Source organism: Delphinus delphis, chromosome 2, assembly GCF_949987515.2.
Source record: "Delphinus delphis chromosome 2, mDelDel1.2, whole genome shotgun sequence".
NCBI classification, from domain to species: domain Eukaryota; kingdom Metazoa; phylum Chordata; class Mammalia; order Artiodactyla; family Delphinidae; genus Delphinus; species Delphinus delphis.
The window spans coordinates 37,552,099-37,577,551 of NC_082684.1; the positions used below are offsets into that span (position 1 = coordinate 37,552,099).

Below are 25,453 nucleotides of genomic sequence, written 5' to 3' on the forward strand. Positions count from 1 at the left end.
AGTGGATATATGTATGCCTGATTCACTTTGCTGTGCACCTGAAACTAACACAACATTGTAAATCAACTATACATCAGTAACAATTAAAAAAAAAAAAAAGGAATGAACACTTGCAAAGAGCAGTCTTTAGGTCCTCCCGCTCACCCTCGGGTCTGTAACAGTGATCCTGCCTTCCTTGGGGAACAGTAACGATACTTATTCACCTATATCCCCAGGATCAGAAAAAGTACAGCTGACCAGGAGGAAAGATACTGCTCTGACCTTATTCATACTTTACCTTCTACATGAGGAATAAATGTGAATAGGAGGTTAAGTTTCATGTGTAAGCCATACGAGACTCAAGAGCCCTACCCAGGTTTTTCTTCTTTCCTCTCTCAAATCCAGTCTAAAACAAAAAAAGTCAAAAGCAGAAATATGATATAGAAGATGCAAGGTTTTAAACAGAATGAGCTTGAATGTCACGTTGCAAGTACTGAAAGTGAGGAGTTGTAGGACAGCAATTTCTTTATCACCCATCAGATAATTACACTACAAGAAAAGGAGTGATCAATTATGAGCTACTGTCTTAAAAACATGGTACGGAGAGTGGGAGGGAGGTTAAAAACGGTGAAGGCTTGACAGTGACTCATGTTCCTGGCAGCTTAGTGACTATATTTCAAACTTGAGATGGGAGGGGAGGAAAAAGAATATTCTTGCTATAACTCTTTTTAACATTCCAACAGATATGGCTGCCAGCAGTCAGAAGGCACACGCTGGACACGGCACCTAGAGGCAGACTAGTGGAGAAAAGGCACAGGACACCAAGCATGAGTGACATACAATGAGAGAAACACCAAGTTCTGCGGGAGGGGAGGGAGGGAGAGAAGGAGTTTGGAAGAAGGAGAGATCATCTCTTTTTTTTTTTTTTTTTATCATCTCTTGCTGAAGGAAAATCAGACAAGGTTTGGAAGGAAGAATGGACATTTTGGACAGAGAGGAGGTGGGGAGGAAGTCATTGGAAGTGATGATCACGGTTGCGCTTTATTCAGTTGTGTAGCCCAAGCCCTGGAGTGGTGCCTGATGCACAGAAACAGTCGCTTGATTAAAAATTGTTCCTTTTTTTTTTTTTATTTTTGTTTTTATTTATTTATTTATTTATTTTTTTGTTCCTTTTTTGAACCCACGAGGTATGTATACAAGTATTCACTGAATTGTCCTTTCAGATTTTACATTTGAAAACTTCATGAGGAAAAGAACAGCCTGCCCCACTAAAGATGCAGGCAGAGGGGCAGCAAAGTACAAACAGGCATGTGCAGGAGAGCATGTGGTCCATTTTACAACAGTTTAAGACAGGTAATCAAAAAGTGTGTGTGAGAAAGAAGGCCACAGAGGTGGCTGAAACTAGTATGGGGCTAAGGAGTCTGGCAGGTAACACGGAAGAAAGAGGCTCACAGGTCCACATCAAGACCCATAAACATGGCAAGAGTGCACAGATGGATCTGAGTGGGAGTCAGCTGGCCGTAGGGAGACCAGGGAGAAATTTATAGCAGTGCATCCAGCAGAGAGGGTGACTCTCAGTGGTGACACTGAGAACAGAGAAGAAAGGGAAAAAACTCATAAAATTTAAAAACGGATCCATACATGGAACGATTGGGAGGGAAACTAAAAGGTTTCAGACTTGTGGGAAGGAAGAATGGTGATGATATCACTAACCAAAACGGCGCAGTGAGGAGTAACTTAGGGACGAGGATACAAGGACAGTTTTGGACATGACTATAATGTTGGCTTTATCCTTGACCTAGAAACAGCCCAGGCCAAACATCTTTGCAAAGCCCTAACTAGAGGACTCTTGACACAATGTGTCCCTCTCCTGGAGTCTCACAGCACTTTGCAAAGATCACACTATATTTTAACCATCCTTAGTTAAAATCCATCTCTACGTGATGATGAAGCGAGAAATCATCTTGCCTCCTCTCCCACCCTCTCCCTGGACAAGGTCATCTTGGACTGCACGGCACGGCACAGTGGCTAAAATCACAGGCTCTTCCTGCAAGGGGCAACTATGCCGTCTACTAACTTCATGCCCCCATGGGTAGGCTGATCACTCTAAACCTTAGCACTTCAAGCCTAAAATGGGACAAGGGGTTCTCGCTTGGGCTTCATCTTCCTCTGCCCAGCCCGCCTCCAGAAACCACCTTTTTCCCCCAGCAACACTCACCTGGGACATAATTGATTCCACAGTCGATGACTATTGCCCCAGGTTTGATCCATTCCCCTTTCACCATTTCAGGCTGACCAGTTGCAACTACCAGGATGTCACCTTTACTTACCTAGGGAAAGACAGTTCTGACTTCAGAAACTGAACAGTGAAACATAAAAAAAATCCAGAAGTGGAAAGGACATCTATAAGCTTTGTATGAAATTCTTCATTGTCGTCAGCTATTTTATGCAGGCCACACACTGTCTGACAGCTCTTCATATACTGTGCTCATTCCTACACACGTCAAAACCTCCCCTTTCACTACATATTTTACTGAATGGGGAACCTGATGAGAACCTTTGAGACAGGGAGGAGTACAGGCTTGGAGCCACAGGCCTGGGACAACGTCCCTGAATTACATGACACCTGGAGACTGCCCCCTCTTCCCCAGAATGTGGGGACCACCACCTTCAGCAGAGCATTGCTTGGGGAGGATTAAAGAGGTGCTGGGCCTCTCTTCTGGTCTGTCGCCACATTTAAGAGACTGCACTGTCAATGGGATGATTCCTGGGAATCATTCCTGGGAATTCCTGGGCTCAGGAATCTGATGCAGGGGTCAAGAACAAGCTGTGACCGAGGTCACAAGACCACTGTCCATAACCCGCTCTGGACACCTCCACCTCTGAGACCACCCACTGTCGCATACGTGGGATCTGGCTGCCATGGGTCAATCCCAGTTCCTATACTGCTAACCCCTATCTACCACCAGATGGACTGGCACAGAAAGAATACAGTCCAAACAAAAATCTGCATAGACTTGGACAAGTTTTAAATTTGAATTTGTTTCTTCATCTTCTAAAACAGACAAGAATCACAGAATTGTTAGAGGGGTTAAACACGGTAATGAGGTAATAAAGTACATGGCAGCTTCTGGCACTTAAATATGAACCATCCTCATTAGGCAAGAACCCCTGCCACACGCAGGAACGGGCATGCAAACGCGCGCGCGCGATCCCTTACCTCCTCGCCTAGGTGGGCAGTCTTGGAGTGGCAGGTGGTCACTGTGGCGTGGCTCCACAGAAGCAGGTCATGCATTGGGGCACCAACTATTTTACTGCGCCCGACCACCACAGCGTGCCTTCCAGCGATCTGCACCCCTGAAAGAAAAGCCAGCGTGCATCAGAGAACTGGGGGAAGCTGCCCTCCTTCGCATGCCACCTAAATGGGAGAACTCAGGACAAGTGCACAAAAGCAGGTTCTTAGCATCAAAAAGCAATCTTCCTAAAACCATCCCTTTGTTGGCTACTCAGGGTTTCAGCTACAAGTTGGGACTTGTACATGTGTCCTTCTTGCTGTGGGTTTCTGAGAGGAGCTTAAGCCAAGATCCATTCATCGAGTCATAGGAGAGTGGGGAGAAAACCTACACTCAAATCAGAAAGAAACCCTGACATACAGCTAAACAGCCATATGGAAGAAGAGGACATATTACATTACATGGGAAAAACAGTTATAGGAAACAGGGTGAACGTAATGGGGTGGAGGGAAATTAGATTAGTATCAGTAACCCTTTAGTTCCTCATCCAAATTTCTCTTTTGGCTTAGGGCCTGAGCCACAGGATTATTTGCAGGGAAGTGATAAAGGGGAACTTAACTGTAGTAAAAAATTTTCTTTTTGTTTACTGAGCACCCATTCTTCTGGCATTATCCCAATGTCCTTTTCAGGACTGACATACTCTCCTCAGTAGAGATGGTGTGGGTGAACACCCAAGAGTGAACAAGTGACCATATTTCATCCCCTGGACAATGAGATCCATCCCATGACTCTTAGGCACAAGGATGCAACAGGCTGGAGCTGCTCGGGGCCACCAAGTAGAGCTCAGAACGAGCCACCACGCAAAGGGGAGCGGAAATAAGGTCCTGAGGACTCTACTGAGCCCTTCTATCCAGCCCCACTGAAGCGGACTCTTCCTTAAGGCAGTTTATGTTTAAACTGTGCTTCTTGTTTAACATTGACTCTATCCAAAAAAGGTAAGTTTCTATATAATGCTAACATCATGAACATCTAGAAGTAAAGGCCTCAAAGTGTGAAGTGTTTAGAAGGTAACTTTCTATACTTTTTAGGGTACAGTAAAGGACCTGAAGCTGCATTAGGGCAAATGGTCGCTTCAATATCAACAAGAGGAGGTGGGGAGCCTACAGCTGCCACGGCTCATGGGATTTTTTCTATCAAGTTGGAGCACACTGTGTGCTAAACATGCCGTAGAGTATACATTTTGCTGTAGGACTGAACGATGATAGCTGTCCCAAGGCTACAGATTGACCTTTCCTTGCCAGCCACAGAAAATTTTTCACTTACGTTAGCTAAAACTTTCCACTTTAAATTTCTGATCCACTTCCTTTAAACAGGGTGCACTTCCTTGTAAAAAATAACCTCTGCTAAAAAGTATTCATGATGAAATTAAAATACCAAGAGGCTGACTAGGTAACGGGGTAATACGGCCAATTATCCAAGGAATCCATTTCCCAGATCTACAGCGGTGACTCGGGGCCCATTCTGGGATTCAGACTTTTCACTTTGCACCCTACGGACTATCTGAATCTTTATTATCACATAGGTTACTTTTTCACACAAAATAAATTGCTTTGAACTCAAATAACTCTGAGTTCAAATCTTGGCTCTGCTGCCTCTTGGACAAATTACTCAATCTCTCTGAGAATGTCTTCTCAGCTATTAAACAATAAGAATACCTACCTACTTCATAGGGCTGTTGAGAAAATGAGAATTTAGGTAAAGAAGCCCCTAGCACACAGGTCCTGTGCCAATCAAGCCCACTTATTTAGGGCTCACAGTGTATCTCCCCTATACCTCTGAAGGTCAAGACCAGGCTCCATGAAATGGTGCTTTGTTTTTGTCTGTTTGTTTTTACCTGTCTCCTTGATGAGTTCCAAGCATCCTTTGGGTGTACAAGGGATGAAACAGTCATTTAGGTCACCTCTAGCAAGTTTTCCAGCACTGATGCTAGTCAATCTAAAACAAGGAAAGTGATCGGCGTCTTTACTCTTTAGAACCAAAATGATGTGTTCCTGAAGTAGAAATACATTATAGTCGCAATCATGCAATATGGTACAGAAAGCCAAGTCACACTCACCCGTCCACATCCTTTTCGGGTGCAATAGCGTTGAGCAATGCTTCAGTGTTAATGGGATTCTCTGAATCTAAAGGTAGCTGCACTATGAAACCATGCACATTGAGGTCTTCATTCAAAGATGTAATGCACTTTAACACCTAAAAATAATACCACATACAACTTATATACCACATAGAAATCAACAGGGTGGAGAAACACTTTCCAGGTCAGAAGTCCCATTTTCCCCCCGAGAGTTTAACTGTAGTCCTCTCAGAATGTACCTTGCCTTGGATCCTGAGAGCAACTCTACCTTAACACAGAATGTAACCTTCAGGTGTCTTGCAAGAAATCCAACAAACAAAAGAGCTAAGAACTTTAATAAACTATTACTGCAACAGTAAAATCCATGGTACCATCACCCAAATCAAGATTTCTGTGATGACAGAAATGTTCTGTAATTTGTACCTTACAATAGTGGCTACTAAAATACTTGAAATGTGGCTTGGTTCAACTGAGGAACGGAATTTTAAACTTTATTTCATTTTAATTAAATGACCACATGGGGTTAGTGGCTATCCTGCTGGACAATGCAGATGTAGAACATTTCCACGACCTCAGGAAGTCCCTTTTCCCTCCTGCCGCTTCCCAGTTAATCCCCCACAGTTCTGACTTTACTAACCCATGATCTGTTCTGCCTATTCTTGAACATCACAGAAATGAAATATACATTTCATTTTTCAAGTGCAGGTAACAACAGGACAGTGATCAGTTTTCAATGAACATCGCAGGTGATTTGCAAACAAATGATGCAGCAATCACACTGTGAGTACCAAACATTCATACCTAGCACTGCCCCATTTACTCTGTGGGTATTTTCAAAGATTTCCTGAAGGCTGAGTCTGTGAAGAAAGAATTACCTGGAGGTTTCATGTATGCTGAATGCATCAGTCCCTAAAGTTGCACTAAACTAAAACCAGAGAGGAAAGCATTTCAGCTGCCCTCTTAACAGTTGATTCTTAACAGCTCACCTCAGATTCTGTGGCCGTTCGCGGTAACTTAATGTGCGTGGCTTTGATCCCGATCTGCAAGAATGAACATTTAAAACAGGTGCATGGCAAAAGGACTTGAGACATGGGCCCATTTCTTCTACAGATGTGACTAAGACAAACCAGGATGTGGCAGGCATCATTTCACCCTCATATATCCTGAAGAACGAGTCTCTCACTTTGACCCATCCATCGTTTACTTGTTAACTGTCACCACAGCACTTAAGCAGTTTTATGTCCACTATTCCTGCTCTTTGTTTTTTTGTTTTGTTTTGTTTTGTTTTTGCGGTATGCGGGCCTCTCACTGCTGTGGCCTCTCCCGTCGCGGAGCACAGGCTCCGGACGCGCAGGCTCAGCGGCCATGGCTCACGGGCCCAGACGCTCCGCGGCATGTGGGATCCTCCCGGACCGGGGCACGAACCCGTGTCCCCTGCATCGGCAGGCGGACTCTCAACCACTGTCCCACCAGGGAAGCCCTATTCCTGCTCTTTAGAAGCAAGCAGATCACTGATTAGAAAACATTCCAGGGCAAACCAGAGGCTGAAGCTCTGTCACCCATTTCTAACTTGCGAAATACATAAACTGAAGCATGCTGTGGGTGATAAAAGTTTTTGTGGGGGGAGCACAAAGGGGAAGGGGTGGCAGACAGGACCTGGGGAGGGGGAGGGGTAAGAGTGGAGGGCGGGGGCGTTGGCGCCGCTGTTCTGGGCTTTACCTCTTCAGCAGCCTTCAGCTTCACATTTATATAAAGATTAGAATCATCTCTGTTGCCGACCTAGAAAAATAAAGACATGCAAATCAGACGATTAGGGAAAGGCAAAGTGTATGGAAAAGCTTCTAAAATTTTAGTTTTGACAAAAGGAATATTTAATCACGAGACTCCTGTTAGGGTGGACCTAATCCTAGCTCTCACGGAAGAGACGCCCACGCCAGGCAAAGGGCAGTCTGCTGCCTCAAGACAGAGGAAGAAGCATGCAGAAGCCAAATCCCCTGCCCCACCATGCTACGTCTCACTATGTTCCCTGTTTCTTTAATCACGGACATATTTAGTTTTCCACTGTAATCATTTATCTAAAATTTTCCTTTACAAATATTTTTCCACGTTTCGGTGGTTGACATTTGTCCTTTTCAAAGTTGAAACGTCCTCTCGGGGTGATATGCCACAATAAGTTTAGTTTCTCCCAAAACTGCAGAGGGAAAAACGGTACGTCCTTGACACCAAAGGTAACTGATGCATGGTTGCTTTAAACAGGACAACTGTGGAGAAAGAAGCTGGCCCTAGGAACAGAGTATCTCCAGGTCTGGTCACGCTGATGCAGTTACTGGAAGCTCCCCTCAGGCTCACAGAGCACGGCCTTACTCTTAGCTGCAGGTGTCCTTTATAGAGAAGTCTCAGTTTTGCCAGTGCTAATTTGAATTTCAAGAGCCAGATGAATGCGGTGAGGGGAATTTGATTTTTCTATGGGTTATTTGCACCTAAGTGCATTAGGTGCTTCCTGTGGGGCTTCCCTAGAATTTTAGTGCCTCTCATGTTTCATTTTTGTCATTTTATATATATGACCTTTGCCCCTATCATCCAACCTTCATTGATTCAGTTACCAGATTTAATACACTCTGGGATTTTTAGAACAAAGTAGGAAACAGAGTACTGTTTTTTCATTTTTATTAATATTGTAAACAAAGAATTTTGCCTGCCATTTCAGTTCTATAAGGATCAAGTCATTAGCCCCTGCAGTTGCTGACCTGCAAGTACACCCTGAAAGGAATTCAGGGTGCAGCATTCCATGTTTTGGAATATACGGGCCCCTTAGATAGTTCAAATGCATGTCTTAGGAAGAATTTCAATGACCCCAGATTCTTGCATCTTCCCACACATAGAAAAGCCCTAAAAGTATTAACTGAGGGGACTTCCCTGGTGGTGCAGTGGTTAAGAATCCACCTGCCAATGCAGGGGACATGGGTTTGAGCCCTGGTCTGGGAAGATTCCACATGCGGCAGAGCAGCTAAGCCCGTGAGCCACAACTACTGAGCCTGCGCTCTAGAGCCAGCGAGCCACAACTACTAAGCCCGTGTGCCACTACTGAAGCCCACACACCTAGAGCCCATGCTCCGCAACAAGAGAAGCCACTGCAATGAGAAGCCCGTGCACCGCAACGAAGAGTAGCCCCCGCTCACCACAACTAAAGAAAGCCCGCGTGCAGCAGCGAAGCCCGACACAGCCAAAATTTAAACAAATGAATAAATAAATTTATTTTTTTAAAAAAGTATTAACTGAGATAGCTGATCCTGTGACCAGCAGTAGCCTTTCACTGAGATCTTGACTGCCTGTATCTCCCAGCCCAAATTCACACACACACACATTATCTATATACTGGCTCCTCCCCTACCTCTTTGGAACAGTTTCTCTGAGCAATTAGAGACTGTCACTGTCTCCTAGGCTATAGCACTCAGTAAGACACTGAATAAACTCAACTCACAGCTCTCACGTGGTACGTTTTTTAAGTTGACAATATTTATAACTACAATTAGTTATTACGACTTAACTCGGAGATTAAATGGTTTTATCACTCACTGCCGTTTTTTTTTTTTTTTATAAATTATAACTTGTCTGTTCTATACTTTATCTTCACCTCTCATGTAGCTAAATGCAACTGTAAGTCACTTTTCCAGGAATGGCGTGTGGGCATTTTCCTGAGTCTGTGTGCACCTGAAAATATTTCTCTGCTGTCTTTGCACTTGAAGGCACTGAGTTTGTTTGGCTGAGTTTGGAGTCATGACATTTTCCTTCAGAGTTGCTGTCTTTGGCATCTAGTGTGACAGAACTCTGAAGTCTTTTATTGTTGTTCCTTTATAGGTAACTTTTCTGTCTGAATGTTTCTGAAGGAATTTATCTGAAACTCCAAAACTACCACCAGTTTTTTAACAGAAAGCTTAACAGTTATGAGCATATGTCAAAATCTTACTGTAATCCTAATGCAAAGAAAAAGACCTCTTAAGATCCAGTTCAAATATTCTCATCTAGGCATTTCATAGGGAAAAATGGTTATATAATCATTGATAGACTGGATGCAAAAAGAATGTTTAGTTGAAGAACAGTAGATTCTTGACTGACAGGCAAGTGGGTGGATGGCCTACTGGTTTCCCAGAACAAATCTTAATCCCATTATAGTTTATTTAAAAAAAATCACTTAAGCATTTTATCAGAAATACCAATTTCTTCCTTGAAGGATGTGAATTACATCATCCAAAAAACGTCCTATTGAGACAGAAAAGGAAGTGGGCAGGGCACAACCATTACAAGAATGACACAACCATTAAGAACAGGATACCACAAAAATTGGTTAGAACACATTAGGTCCAAGATGGCGGAAGAGTCTACTTCCAGTGGACCTTGAGCCTCATTATACACTCATTGTAATACATCAGCATATGCTAAATGACACACCCATGGGTGCCATGACAGTTCCGAGGCTGACCATAAAAGGCCCAATTCCTGGAAGTCCCTGCCCTTCCTCCAAAATACCTGGACTAATCCTCCCACGTGTTAGCCTATGAAATTACCCAGCCCATAAAAACTAGCCACCCCCACACCACGGAACCACTCTCTCCTTTTAAGATGGCCTACGCTGTCTATGGAACGTGTATCTCTCTAAATAAACTTGCTTTCACTTCACTATGGCTCACTCTTGAATTCTTTCCTATGCAAGGCCAAGGACCCTCACCTGGCGGCCTGTCTGAGGGACTCACCCGAGACCTGGGATATGACCATCCTCTTGTGCCCCATTTTTCCTACAACACTATCGTAGAACAAGTTAGGGATTTTTTTTTTTTTTTTACACCAGGAATCTACAAACTGTTTCTGTAAAGGGCCAGGCAGCACATATTTTAGGTTTTTCAGGCCACATACTCTGTCATACCTTCTTTTTTAACCATTTACAACCTGAGCAGTTTTGGACATGGGCCACAGTTTACCAATCCCTGTTTTACACCATAAAATATCTTGGGCATTGGTCTACTGATTAATTTTTCTTCTGCTCCAGGAGCCTTTTGTAAACATTCAGGCCAATTGAGTTTATTTTTTTTGTTTTGTCCATGTCTTTTGTGAGGACTGAATAATTTACTATCTATAAAGCGCTTTAGGGTTTCCCTGGTGGTGCAGTGGTTAAGAATCTGCCCGCCAATGCCCGCAAGCCACAACTACTGAGCCTGTGCTCTGCAATAAGAGAAGCCACCGCAATCGCACACCGCCAAGGAAGAGTAGCCCCTGCTCGCTGCAACTAGAGAAAAGCCCATGCGCAGCAACGAAGACCCAACACAGCCAAAAATAAAATAAATAAATTTATAAAAAGCACTTTAAATAATACCTGGTTGGAAGCAAATGTTATTATATTATTAGTCACTATTTTATGGAAATACAGCCTCATTTGTATCTCTCTTTTTTTAAAAAATTTTTATTCATTTTTGGGCTGCGTTGGGTCTTCGTTGTGGTGCATGGGCTTCTCATTGTGGTGGCTTCTCTTGTTGCAGAGCATGGGCTCTAGGTGTGTGGGCTTCAACAGTTGTGGCTCGTGGGCTCCAGAGCACAGGCTCAGTAGTTGTGGCACACAGGCTTAGTTGCTCCGCAGCATGTGGGATCTTCCCAGTCCAGGGCTCAAACCCATGTTCCCTGCATTAGCAGGCGGATTCTTAACCACTGCGCCACCAGGGAAGTCCATCATTTGTATCTCTTGTGATGAAAAGCCAAGTCTTAATTTCCATTAAATATTTAACTATTTGTAAGTTATCAGTCCGCTGTTTTAAAAGAAATTCCAACTTGTAGGTATATATGCCTGGACCAGATCCTGAATATCCTTAATACAATGCTAATGAATTAGGAAAACGAATGGGAAAAGCAAATTGATTTTGGAGACAGATAGAGCTGGGTTCGTATCCAGACTCAGTACCTTCATGTCTGTGGCTTTGGGCAAGCTACCCAAGATCTCTGACCACCAGTTACTGTTACTGAACACCAGTTAGGGTGCTCCAGGCACAGTGAGGCCAAACAAACTGAAATGTCGGAGTTTGGAGCAAAGAAAGGTTTATTGCAGGGCCAAGCAAGGAGAATGGGTGGCTTGTACTCTAAAACCCCAAACTCCCTGATGGTTTTGAGGGAAATGCTTTTATAGGCAAAATTTGGGTTGAGGGCTACAGGGTATATGACTTTCTTTTGATTGGTTGATGGTGAGGTAACAGGGCTGTATTCCAGGAATCTTATGCTCGGCCTGTAGTTGCCATCCTCCACCTGGGGGTCTCAGTTCTGCAGAAGAACTCAAAGATATTGTTATGTATATTCCCTGAGGAGGAACTAGGACCCTGCCCCAAGGCTGTGCTACACCACTATTTCTAGACTGTTCCTCCCATGTTTTTGCATCCCCTCCCTTCCCTGATTAGCAACTGTTTGAATCTGTCCTATGGAACTCAGGGAAGGTCAAGGAGGCTGAATGAAGCCTATTTCCAACAAACAAGATATGGGGGACACAGGAAGGATTTGTACCAGGGAGGGTCCTGCTCGGTTTCATACAGCTCCCATCTTGCAGGGGTAGTATAAAAATCAGAACCACTAGTAATATATACAAATCATTTGAACTACAGCAGTCACTCTACATAAGCAGTACTGTTGTTCCCTCTGTAAAGGATGGGGAGAGTGGGTGTAGCTGGATGGATTGTGATCAGATTTGCATTTTGACAAGGGCTACATTTGCAGTTAAAAGGACTGAAAACATCCAGATCAGAAGCCTGTAAGCAGCTGACCAGTGGCCCAGAGGGAGGGAGCAGTAGAAATCAAAAGAAGGGACGATATCCCAAGAGCTTATGAGAGGCATTACCAATAGTACCTTAGTCCCTAAGGGGATGTAGAAAGCAGGGAGATGCCCAAAAGAGACGGCTCAGGTTTCTAGTTTGAGTGTGTGGGAAAATGGTGGTGCCTGTCACCAGGATGGAAAAAAACAAGAGGTCTGAGGTGGCACAGATGTGGTTACAACATAATCTGTGAGCCTTGCATCATAGAAAGATGTTGATTCTGGTGCTAAAGTACAAGATTAATATATTCTACCACTGTTTTATTGCAAGGACATAAGAGACAAGCTGCAGAACAGTGTTTATGTAACAAAAACACTTTGCAATCAATAAATTTAAAATAGGAGTTTGGAAGTCAATTTTTAAAAAGCAGGAAAAAATACCCCTCGATATTGCTACAAAAAGGTTTACAGAAACAGATTTCTTGTCTACGACATTTACTCATCCTACAACAAACAATTCACAAGAATAAGCCAAGAAATAACTGGTCCCACAAAAGTACCAAGTGGACACCCACAACATATACCTTCGATTCTTAGTAATTTGCAAAAATGGAAAATCCACCACAGCACAGGACATACCAGGCAGAACAACAGGCCTTCTGTGCTTTTCTTCTCAACTAAGGCCTCTCGGATGATGAATAGCAATGGGGGAAAATATTTAAGTACTATTCACTCTGAAATTCTTGATGAACATGGAACAGAAACTTAGCAAGGGATTAAATGATATACATGGAGACATACATACAGAGAGAAATGTGAAGTGAGAAAGCAGGTGTTTCTGAAGGGAATTTCAAATGCAAGCTATCAGTTTCCTGTCATCCCAATCAACCCTTCAAACATTCATTTGTACATCTGGCCATATGACACATATTTATTAAATACCTCCTGCCTATTTATTGAAGGCCTCTTACTGGATGAATCTGGAGCTCTTGAAAGAAACCTCAGATAGGAAGTATTCTCCCATGTAGCTATGGGACTGGGGGAGCTCACTTAGGGAAAAAATAAGGTAGAAAAGAAGTCTGAGGGCTGAGCGTTGAGGTATTCGAGTGGTCTAGGTATCAGGAAGGTATCAGGAACAACAAGCAAAAAAGATTAGAGAAGGAGTGATGTCCTAGAAGCCAAGAGCCTAGAACCAGAAGAGATCCAGGTTTACAAGTTCCTGACCTACAGCTGATATCTGGGGTCAGATAAAACTGCGTAAGGCAATGGTTCCCAAAGTGCGGTTCACACACTTTTGCCGGAACCCCAACACCCTTTCAGAAGATTTGCGAGTGCCATAATACTATGATGTCATTTGCCTTTTTCACTGTATTGACATCTGTATTGAGGCTGCACAAGTTAGGCTGTGTAAGACTGCTGATGACTTAGCACTAAATCAAGACAATGGCACCAACCTGTACTAGTCACACAGTCTCAGTTAAAAAAAAAAAGACACCAATTTCACTTAGAAGTGCTCTTGATGAAGCAGTAAAAATTATTTTTATTAAACATTGACCCTTGAGTACATGTCTTTTTAATATTCTGCATAAAGAATGGGGAAGCAATCACAAAGCACTTCTGCCACATACAGAAGTGGTTGTCACCAGGAAAGGCACTTGAGCTTTCTTGCCTTGCAAGCAGAGCTAGCAAATTTTTAAATGGAACACCATCTTTACTTAAAAGAACAACTGACAAATAATGATTATTTGGGCTTGAATATTTGGCAAATATTTTCTCAAAATTGGATAAAGTGAGCCTGCTACTTCAAGGAAAATAAGTAATAGTATTAATTACCAATGACAAAATTTGAGCTTTCAAGCAAAAATTGGTATTTACGTACTCCTGTGAGCTTGACAACTTCTCAACACTTAAAGACTTTTCTGATAAGTTTGTTGGTGATATTAATGATTATGATTTTTAAATATTGCATAATGAAACGTGTTAACATTTGGAAGACCTGCACAATTCAGTGAACCATTATTTCCCAAATGGGGAATGAAGGACATAACAAAACCAGACACAGGTAAATAGCCATTCAAACTGCAACATGAAACAAGATTTTGATTTAACAAAGTATGAAAGTTCACTGATAACAGTTTCAGAGTCCACACTGCAACTACCTTTTAAAAACTTTACTTACTGAGTCCTTATAGTATTAAAGAAAAATATCCACAACTATCTGGGAAGACTATTAAAAGAACTCTTCCTTTTACAACCATACATCTGTATAAGGTCAGATGTTCTCCATATATTTCAATCAAACCAGCATAGCAAGAGACTGAATATAGAAGTAGATGGGAATCCAGCTGTCTTCGATTAAGCCAGACAGTACAGGGTTTTGCAAAAATGTAAAACAATGCCCCTCTTCTCACTCAATTTTGTTTCTGAAAGTTACTTTGTCATAAAAATGTTACTTATGCTAACACACAGTGAGCTTACTCTTGGCATTTTAAAATATACAAATGTCTTTAAAACTCTTAGTTTTAATTTCTAAATAGTATATATCAATGGATAAATCCATATAAACGAAAGTTTACGGGTGTAAAGCGGTCCTAAGACCAAAGGTCAAGAGATACTGGATTAGGGAAAGGTACCCACAGAGAACAGCAGAGGGCCAGGACAGGCCAACACATAGAAGTTGAGCTGAAGAGGAGGAGCCTGCAAAGAGAAACTGAAAAGGTCTGAGGTTTCACAGAAGCCAAAAAAAAAGAGGAAGCGCTTTGATGTGCCTGTTGTCTTAAATGCTATCGAGAGATTGAGAAAGGAAGAAAGATATTAGTAGAAATACACTATCACAATACCTGTAAAATTGCCAGACCTGGTGTGAAACCAGGTGCTTGCTCCTTCATCTGAATGACTTGGTTCTTCAGTCTCTCCCTTATTTGCCTAGAGAAACAGGAAAAAATTGGAGTTAACATTTAATGTTTCAAGCCACAAATAAGCAATGTGTATTACTGGACGTATTTCTCTTTTAAATTAAAAACACCTTAATTAACAGACATTATCTGATATAATATGTACCCTGTACCACCCATCAATTTTCCAGGCCTCAAGTAGACATGGAACTTTTCTAACTCTTATTGACACTGACTGGGCCATGGGGTATGGGCCAGTTTAAAACATACTAGTTGAATATATAAAATAGACAATCAACAAGGACCTACTGTATAATACAGGGAACTCTACTCAATATTCTGTAATAACCTAAATGGGAAAAGAATCTGAAGAATAGATACACGTATATGTATAACTGAATCACTCTGCTGTACACATGAAACTGAAACATTGTAAATCAATTAACTCCAATATAATATTAAAAATAATTAAAAAAAATACTAGTTGATGCCATTCAAAATCATACAGTGAACAAATAAAAACTTGGACCAGCACTTCTGGAAGGCTGCTAATCCTCATCTTTTTCAGCCTTTCCACTCTTCAGGTGCTGTAGGAAAAACGTTTGCGGGAAAGAACTCAAGCTCACACCTTCTGCTCAACCTACCCTACCTAGTAAGATGATCACAGGGTATCCACATAAGGCTGAATGATAAATCAATGAATCCCACTCTGAATTCAATATGAATTTACAAATTATATCCTAATTCACAAAAGAATTTTCCTTACTCAAGGTTGAAAGTATAACCTCTTGTGAAACGAAGATACATCAACTTACTAACACACAACTCTCAACAATACAATAAGACATCAATTAATTATATTACATCTATAAGTAAACATTCAAAGTAGTCCAACCTTGTCCAGTTACGATACAGTTATTAACTTGAACAGGATCTGTCTCTCCTGAAGAACCAGTTTTGTCATTTATCTTTTTTCATCCTAACCACACTTGACAAACAAATATACCCGGACATTAGCAAGCATCTCTTCCCTCATCCTAATTTGGTTACTCCCTTCCCCAGTTCTCCACACTTGACAAATATCTGGCATAAAAAGGCACAGGAGTCACAAAAACAGATTATGTGTATTAGCCTAGTAAACGGTAAGAATGTTGAACGATACAAGAAGTCATACCGAAGACTTCAAAATCTTCTAAGCTAATAGACTTGTTTTTTCAAATCAGTATTCTATAAATCGTATCGTTCAGAAGAAGTATTAATGGACTGTTGGATTTCCTTTTACTGGGCTCTGACCTGAACAGAGGCCACAATTCTGCCCTGACACAAGATAACAGGAGATACTATAGCTGCCAAGTTTTCCCTAGGCTGCCACTGAAACTCCCCAGCAGTTCCAGCCACAGCTGTTTCTCCTGCATGATGATCAAAAGTGCTGCCCGGGGAGCTGCAGAAGGTCTGTCTCTCCCAGGGGCCAAGTTTCCAGACTCCACTCTCTCCTCTCCCCTTCCTTCCCCCAACCACTGTATGATCACAAAGTGCTAAGCAAAGGTTTCCACTGCTTCTCCTTAACCCTCTAGACCCAAACAAAACCCACGGTTTGGGGTGGGGGTGGGGGTAAAGAGCCCACCATTCCTGGCACAATGTGAGACAGTAAGGAGACAGAACAGTGAGAAGAACTGAACACGTCTGAGACTCTCAATAACCCTCTGAAGTACGTGAGGGAGAAAAAGCTTTCTTATCCCTGCTCACAGATGTAGACACAGGCTCTAAGCAGTCAGGTCGGGTGGCTTTCCCAGGGCCAATTTACAGAAAGAACAGCAAGTGCAAAGGCTCTGAGTGGGTAATTGAGGCCCAAGGGGAAGCAGTAATCAAATGAGGTATACAGTCATTTATTTGAAATGTGATGGGAAGCCATTAGAGGGTTTTCAACAGGGCTAACATGATTGGACTTACATTTTTTTAAAAATAGATCTTTATTGGAGTATAATTGCTTCACAATACTGTGTTAGTTTCTGTTGCGCAACAAAGCGAATCAGCCATATGCATACACATGTCCCCACATCCCCTCCCTCTTGAGCCTCCCTCCCACCCTCCCTATCCCACCCCTCTAGGTCATCGCAAAGCACCGAGCCGATCTCCCCGTGCTATGCTGCTGCTGCCCACCACCCATGTATTTCACATTTGGTACTGTATGTATGTCGATGCTACTCTCACTTCACCCCAGCTTCACCCTCCCACCCCATGTCCTCAAGTCCATTCTCTACGTCTACCTCTTTATTCCTGCCCTGCAACTAGGTTCATCAGCACCAAGAATATGGAACACTTCATGAATTTGCATGTCATCCTTGCACAGGGGCCATGCTAATCTTCTCTGTATCGTTCCAATTTTAGTATATGTGCTGCCAAAGTGAGCCCTGGACTTACATTTTTAAAGGATTATTCTGGCTGCTGAATTGGGAACAGACCCGAGAGGGAATGGTGAGAATCAGGGACAGCAGCAAGAAGTCACTGCAATTGCAAAATCCAGGCCAGAGGTGATGGTGGCTTGGATTAAGGTATCAGTGGTAAGCTGGCAAGAAGCAGATGTATTCTAGATACACTAAACATGAAACACAGAGGAAATGCCAGGGCTACAGATGACTCTCAGGTTTTGGGGTATGTGAAATGGAGCTGGGAAGACGGACAACTACAAATACTTTAAGAACAGAGCAGACTTCATACTGATACAGTGAATTTATTTACCAAATCTTATAAGGATTGTAGAATAAGTAAGCATTTGAGACCCAAGGAAGGAATCTAGGGACAAATAAAAATAATACTTACACCCAGCAGGTAGCAAGCTACAGGAACTCAGTACTACAAGGTGGTATAGGTGGAAAATGTTGTTTCAGCCCAGTAGGTTAAGAGCAAAGAACAAAATGTTCTGTATTTTCTATGCTATAATTTAAATGGGTCTAAGTATGCATTTTTTTCCCCTAAAAAAGATTATAGCTTGAGATCAGTTATACTGACTCCCTTAAACTTTTTCTAAGAAGCAGGACTGTTTTAAAAGTTGCATTAGCAGGGATATTCTTCCAACTACAAAGATTTGTTTAAAAGCTAACACTTGGGCCTCTGAGACATGACCAGAATAGCAATGAGACATTTTTAAGTCTCATTTTAAGCCACAATCAGCAAGAACTAGACAGCCCAGAACACTAAAGCAACCAGTGGAAAATTTTCTGCCCTGGTGAGGAAAAAAGAAAAAAAATCAAGACAATTGTAATTACGTCTCTGTTAAGTCCCTTAAAATTTTTTTCCTGCCCGGTTTTCTTGGTTGGCCACTAACTGAAGCACCTTAAAACAAAAAGTGGAATAACAAAAGCCAAGTGTCAGGTGTGTCTGAAGTTGAAGAAACTACAGAAGAAGAACATGGAGAGAAAAATTAATACTCCCTCCCTCGTCTATGTTTATTTTAGGGTCATAGAGCTGTGATGAATTAAATGGTGGGAACCCCTTTAATTTTTATAGCTCATTTCCAGAAAGTATAAATGCTATAATGGAACAACTTTCGAATCACTGAAACCTCCTAAATAAACAGAAACTTCCTTGAATTGCAGATGCCTCCCATTTCTATCCTCGGCCCCATGAGTTATACCATCCTGGTAAAGATTCTGGGGGCAAAGTGAGGCAGAAGTGGGCATGTGGAGAAACACCCCTGATCCCTGAATAGAACTACACATGCCAGTCACACCATCTTCCATCAACATTCTCTAAAATCTAAGGGAAGACATATCTCAATCTTGATGTAGGAGAAATCAGTACAAGAGTGCCAATGAAGGTAGCAGGACCAAGTAGCAGTAAACCATTGAAGTCTCTCTGGTCCTGATGGACAGATACTAGTAAAATAGTCATAGCTAATCAAACATGAACAGACACAGATGCAGTTTTAACTAAGTTGCTACTGGTATCTAGTGGGTAGAGGCTAGGGATACAATCACATATCCTACAATGCACGGGACAAAGGACAACAAAGAATTGTCCAGCCCAAATGTTAATAGTGCCCAAGGATGAGAAACCCTGCTACTGGCCAATAAAATGCAATGTTTGCGGTTATCTTTTCTAAGGTGCAAAAATCACAGTGGAAATCATTTATAGTTCAACCTGTCAAAATTTGTTTGAATCTCTATGGATAAGAGTTATTTGCGTGACTATCAGTTTTCTCCAAGTTGACTTCTCCCACATATAGTTGTCAAAGAGCCTAGTCAACAAAAGTCAAAGGTGTACATCCCTACAGAACCGCATCACCCTTGAAGAGTCCTAGTCAGAGCCTAGTATCTCTAACAGTCACCCAGATCTCTTGCCTCAAGTCTTGCACAATTATTCCTCAAAAAGTCCACTATGAATTCCAACTCATTCTGTTTTACATAATGGCCTATTTTCAAATTTTGGACATTTTATGATTGAGAAAAAAAAAGTATTGCTAAAATAAAATGTAACAAGGACATTTCAACAGAAGCTACAGGTAGGAAAAGGAGGCAGTAATGGGTATTTAGCTACATGGCTAAGAAATCTACATGACGGGAAAAAAGTTGCCCAGTCAACAAACACTGAAATGTAGCACAGGCTTAGAGGAATTTGCAAGTGATCTTCAAAAGGTCCACAGAGGGGACTTCCCTGGTGGCGCAGTGGTTAAGAATCCGCCTGCCAATGCGGGGGACATGGGTTCGAGCCCTGGTCCGGGAAGATCCCACATGCCGCGGAGCAACTAAGCCCGTGAGCCACAACTACTGAGCCTGTGCTTTAGAGCCCGCGTGCCACAACTGCTGAGGTGCACACGCCTAGAGCCTGTGCTCCCCAACAAGAGAAGCCACTGCAATGAGAAGCCAGCGCACGGCAACGAAGAGTAGCCCCCGCTCAATGCAACTAGAGAAAGCCCGCGCACAGCAACGAAGACCCAATGCAGCCAATAAATAAACTAATTAAAAAAAAAAAGGGTCCACAGAATAGGCCTTTAAGTAACTAATCAGAGAAAAATCAAGAACATTCATCTTCAACATGCAGGGCTATTCTAAACAAGGACAGACATTTCTCACCCTCCCCCACCCCCACAAGGAGACTGTTGTTATAAGATTTTACAATGCAGTACAACACAAATGTCTGATTTCATCTGCTTTATTTTCATTTTGTTCATTTGCTGTTTTATGTTTCATTACAACTGTTACACTGCTAAAAAATTCTTCAAATTTTCTGAAAAACTTAACATGTAGTTCCTTGTAAAAACAATTGAGGCCACCTAGTGTTCCAAGAAAGGCATATATTTCAAATTCCTAGTTAGTTAAGTCAAATTAAAAGATTAGGGCTTCCCTGGTGGCGCAGTGGTTGGGAGTCCACCTGCCGATGCAGGGGACACGGGTTCGTGCCCCGGTCCGGGAGGATCCCACATGCCGCGGAGCGGCTGGGCCCATAAGCCATGGCCACTGAGCCAGCACATCCGGAGCCTGTGCTCCGCAGCGAGAGAGGCCACGACAGTGAGAGGCCCACATAACGCAAAAAAAAAAAGATTAAATTACGTCCTTGTTGAAGAACATATTTGCAAATGATGCAACCAACAAGGGCTTAATTTCCAAAATATATAAACAACTCACATAACTCAATAAAAAACAAGCAACCCAATCAAAAAAACGGTCAGAAGACCTAAACAGACATTTCTCCAAAGAAGAGATACAGATGACCAACAGGCACATGAAAAGATGCTCAACATTGGTAATTATTAGAGAAATGCAAATCAAACCTACAATGAGGTACCACCTCACACTAGTCAGAATAGTCATCATCAAAAAATCTACAAACAATAAGTGCTGGAGAGGGTGTGGAGAAAAGGGAACCCTCTTGCACTATTGGTGGGAATGTAAATTGGTGCAGCCACTATGGAAAACAGCATGGAGGTTCCTCAAAAAACTAAAAATAGAGTTGCCAAATGATCCAGCAATCCCACTCCTGGGCATATATCTGGACAAAACTATAATTCAAAAAGATACATGCACCCTTATGTTCATAGCAGCACTATTCACAATAGCAACACATCCAATAGCCTGGCTGGGTGGCCAGCAGAAGGTCCCACTCTCAGGAACTCTCACTTGCTCTCCTGCACAGGCTCCCAGAGTGAAGCCAGCTTTGACAGTCAAGGTTCCATGGACCTTCAGAAAGGCCCACACTTTGGAGCTCATTACAGGCAAATCGTTTTAAGCACAAAAAGGCCTTCAGGTACTTTGTCTACAGGACAAAATGAAAAGCTTATCAACTTCACTGTGGTGAGCAAACTCTTTTTACAGAAAATAGTTCTTCTAACCCTGTAGCTAAACATATAGTCATGGTTCCATTTTTATCTTTGAACAATAGGATACATTCTAATTTTAAGGCTCAAGATAATAAGCCAGCTGCCGCAGATAAAGCTTGGATAAACACAAACATCACTTGCTTATTCAGCAGGTACTCTCTAAGTACCAATTTATTACAACTTAACTATGTGCCAGAGACTGCTCTAAATGCTTTACAAGTCATGACTCATTCAATTTTAACAACCTTGTGAATTAGGTGGCCAACATATAGATGAGGAAGCTAAGGCACAAGTAGGTAAACTAAGTCACCCCCTGATTCTGGAGGAGGGAGAAGCACTGTGACTAGCTCTGGGGATACCACCCACAGGGAGCTGTGTTACAAACACACCAACCCGCTCTGCTCAACCCACAACTCAGAGCACCTTCTCTCAGTGGCCTGACAAGTGGCAAACCATCTGTCTCTTCAGTCTTTCTAAAAGACTTAATCAAGAAAAATGCCACCCATGGAGGGAGCAGGCTCAACTATAGCAAACAAACAGAAGGAAAGGTCAAACAAATCACACAACACTTAGCAGGCCCCACTCTGAAAAGCACACGTATATAAGAATTGTGGTTTCTGGTCTAAAAGCCAAATCAGGGCAGTTCTTCTGACACTATTTTCCACCCCTGCCTTTGTATAATCTCTTTAGGAGGTCCTCCCTTAAGCCAGGGTAGGCTCTCACCACCATCGGTGCTCTTTCCCTCAGCCCTTCTACTCACCTTCAGCTTCTCGGAGGCCATCACTGCTGACCCCAAAGCAGTCATTTAATAACTGGTGAGGTCAAAGGTCCATGGCACAGGCTGTGTTTTTGGTCAGGAACCCTCTTACATTGGCAGGCTCACGGCCCCGCCTCCTTCAAATCTTCGCCCAGAAGTTCCTTTCACAATGAGTATGAGCTTAATTCCCATATTCAAAATTATAACCCCCATGCCTCAGAAATCTGTCCCTCTTCCCTGCTCTGGTTTTCTCTTTGGCATTTCTCACTACCTTACATTCTGTTTTACCAATTTTACCATCTGTCTCTACGTATCAGGACAAGAGACTCCACGAGGGTAGGGATGTGGGCTGTTTTGTTGACTGTTATAGTCTCGTGGCTTTGAAGAGTGCCCGGCATATAGGAGGCACACAGATATTTATTAAGTGAATAAATATCCAAAAACAGATATTTGTCCCTAACCCTCAGATCTCCCCCAATTTTCAAATCCAGGCTATAACCTTGGAACTCCCCTAAGGAAGAAATGGAAGTGTTCCTTCCAAAGGGACACAATTGGCAACTAGATCCAGGTTTCCCATAGGCAGAGAAGGAATCTGGAATGATGAATTTTGTCCAGTCCTGGCTACCAGAAAGATATAAAGGGAGAATAAATAAAAGTAGAGAAAAGTCAGGGATGGCCTTCTCAGCAGAATGGGAAACACGGCAAGAGGAAGACTGCTATAAAGAAAAAAAAATTAGTTTATGAAATTCCTTTTAGCAAAAGTAGTAAGTGCCTGACAAAGTAAGAAGCACCATGTACTGGGTTAAGACCTTGGTTCTAATTGAGTCTCTGCCATTAACCAGCCAAGTAACCTTTGGCCAAATCACAACACTTTTCTTGCCTCAACTATTTCCTCAGCTTGCAGGATAGGATGGGCAGTGAACTAGATTTTAGAGAAATTCTGACTGTGGAATTCTTGACTTGCCCCATCCTTCCTCCCTCAAGGAAGAAATTTTACAATTCATATACTACATCAGACAAGAAACTGCCCAGGGAGCTTGAAGGCTTGCAAATTGGTCCCCAGAGAGGCCCAACAGTGGTGGCAAACAACGAAGCTGACCTGCAAATCTGGGGAATGAGGGACCCTTCCCTTTGACTCCAGGATCCCTGGCTGCAATGCAAGAAGTTCACTTACCTTTCCTCTCAAGAGTGTCCCTGGCCTAGTAAAAGAGGAAGGTAGGGACACCCTGCCCAGACCTTCTACCTGCAGCCCAACCTGCTCAAGCTCTAAGAACCACCTTCTTGTTCAGGATTCCCCCAGGGCCATGGCCAAGGGTCAGCTGCCTGCTGCAGCCTCAGCATGGGGAGCTGAGGGGCTGCACTACTTCATCAACCAAGCAGGCCGTCTCCCGTTCCAGAGCTCCTCTTCTCTGAGGAATTGTGAGCTCTACCTGCTCCTGGAGTCAAGCTCTCCATGAAGGTCAAGGTGCCAAGCTGTGGCAGCATCTGAAAGAGCCATTTTATAAGCACATTAAAGAAAAATCTTCGGTAAGCACAAAATCCTTAGTCTTGGTGCTTGTTTATGAATTGTGTTAGTAGGAACTAGTATCAATTAGTTCAATTGATTGCTCAACCACAGGGCACTGTAAAAGGTTAGCTATGTTACTTCTGAGCCAACAAGGGAGAGGAACAGTACCTGGAACAGTCATTTCCAGAGAATGCTTTCAGTACCTGCCACCAAATCACTGCCCTATTCCTCCTCATTGATGAAACTTGGACTTAAGCATTAAGGCTTTAGGGACTTCCCTGGTGGCACAGTGGTTGAGACTCTGTGGCCCCAATGCAGGAGGCCTGGGTTCAATCCCTGGTCAGGGAACTAGATGCCACATGCATGCCACAACTAAGTTCGCATGCCACAGCTGAGGAGCCCGTGTGCCGCAACTAAGACCCAGCGCAACCAAGTAAATAAAAAAATAATATTAAAAAAAAAAGAGTTAAGGCTTCAAGATGCATTAGAATCAAACAATGAGCTTTTAAAAGATTTTTAAAATACTGAGTCCAGTGGCTTATTGCTAGAAATTCCAATTAAATCAGTCTGTGTGGTACCAAGCATTGACGCTTCCTATGAATATAATTTAGTAAAACTACCTTGGAAAAGATTGGCAATTTCTACTTATATAAAACTGCTCATATATATGTCCTATTACTCCACAATTCTACTCTTAGGGATGTAACCAACAGAAAGGTATATATTATATGTTCCATGAAAAGACATATGAAAGAATGCTCATAGCACTATTCATAATCACCCAAAACTAGAAACCAAAATGTCCATGGATAAGCAAATAGTGGCATATTCACATAGAATACAAAACAGCCATGAGAGTAAATGAACTACAACTACCTGCAACATGAAATAATTTAAGAAACACAACATTGACTGAAAGAAGCCAGACACAGAAGACTTTATACTGTATGATGTCATTTATATAAAGTTCAAAACCAGGCAATACTAATCTGCAGTGTTGGAAGTCAGGATAGTGATTACCTTTGTTGGGGATGGTGATGGGATGGGAGTGAGAGAGGGGCTTCTGGAATGCCAACAATGTCATTTCTTACTGGGTGCTACTCAAGTTCAGTAATGAAAAACTCATTGAGCTCTACACTGACGACAGTTGCACTTTTCTGTATGTATTCATATGTAAATAAAAAGAAATATCAAAAACAAAAAGCTCCCAAGGTGATTTTAATCTGTAGCTAATGTTGAGAACCATTGAAATAGATCTCAAGGCCAGACTTCCCTGGTGGTCCAGTGGCTAAGACTCCACGTTCCCAATGCAGGGGACCTGGGTTCGATCCCTGGTCAGGCAACTAGATCCCACATGCTGCAACTAAAGATCCTGCATGCCGCAACGAAGACCCCGCAGGTGGCAATGAAGATCCTGGCGCAGCCAAATAAATAAATAAATATTTTTTAAAAAAAACGGAATGAATCTAAGCAACTATCACTGTCAAAGAGATAATGAATCAATCATCTCTGTATACATTAACTAATTACTAACCTTTAACAGCTAACTTGTACTGAACACTTATTATGTACCAGGAACAATTCTAAATGCTCTTCAGTTAGGAACTCATTTAATTCTCCTAACAATTCAATGGCCTAGATATTATCTTTATTTTACATTTGAGAAAATTTTGGCACAGAGGATAGCTAATTTGCTTAATGCCACAAAACTAGTAAGGAGTGAAAGAAGGTTTCTAGGTGTTTTGGATATAGACACAAATAAGACAATGCATGTATTTGTCCTTATGGAGCTTACAAGTATATTTAACTTGCTCCCCACTCAACCAAAACATATCCAGTAAGCACCTAT

General features: G+C 42.3%; 1 protein-coding gene and 1 non-coding gene across 6 annotated transcripts in view; both read right to left on the minus strand.

Annotated features, from left to right (window-relative positions):
• MTHFD1 (methylenetetrahydrofolate dehydrogenase, cyclohydrolase and formyltetrahydrofolate synthetase 1) overlaps positions 1–25,453 on the minus strand; it is a 58,558-nt gene that overhangs the window by 31,730 nt on the left and 1,375 nt on the right. For 3 of the 5 annotated variants that reach the window (XR_009518326.1, XM_060004412.1, XM_060004410.1), the window contains exons 2-9: positions 23,528–23,582; positions 14,971–15,055; positions 7,069–7,128; positions 6,336–6,389; positions 5,329–5,465; positions 5,107–5,207; positions 3,200–3,336; positions 2,198–2,309 (exon numbers count right to left, since the gene is read on the minus strand). Coding sequence is in view for 4 of the 5 variants with exons in the window: in XM_060004410.1 (XP_059860393.1) it covers positions 2,198–2,309; positions 3,200–3,336; positions 5,107–5,207; positions 5,329–5,465; positions 6,336–6,389; positions 7,069–7,128; positions 14,971–15,055; positions 23,528–23,582 (741 nt within the window). In the remaining variant the exon portion in view is untranslated. The other 2 variants (XM_060004413.1, XM_060004411.1) reach the window with 2 other exon arrangements.
• On the minus strand, positions 17,330–17,436 carry LOC132421499 (U6 spliceosomal RNA). Its single transcript, XR_009518743.1, has one exon. It is a non-coding gene; the product is annotated as a U6 spliceosomal RNA (small nuclear RNA).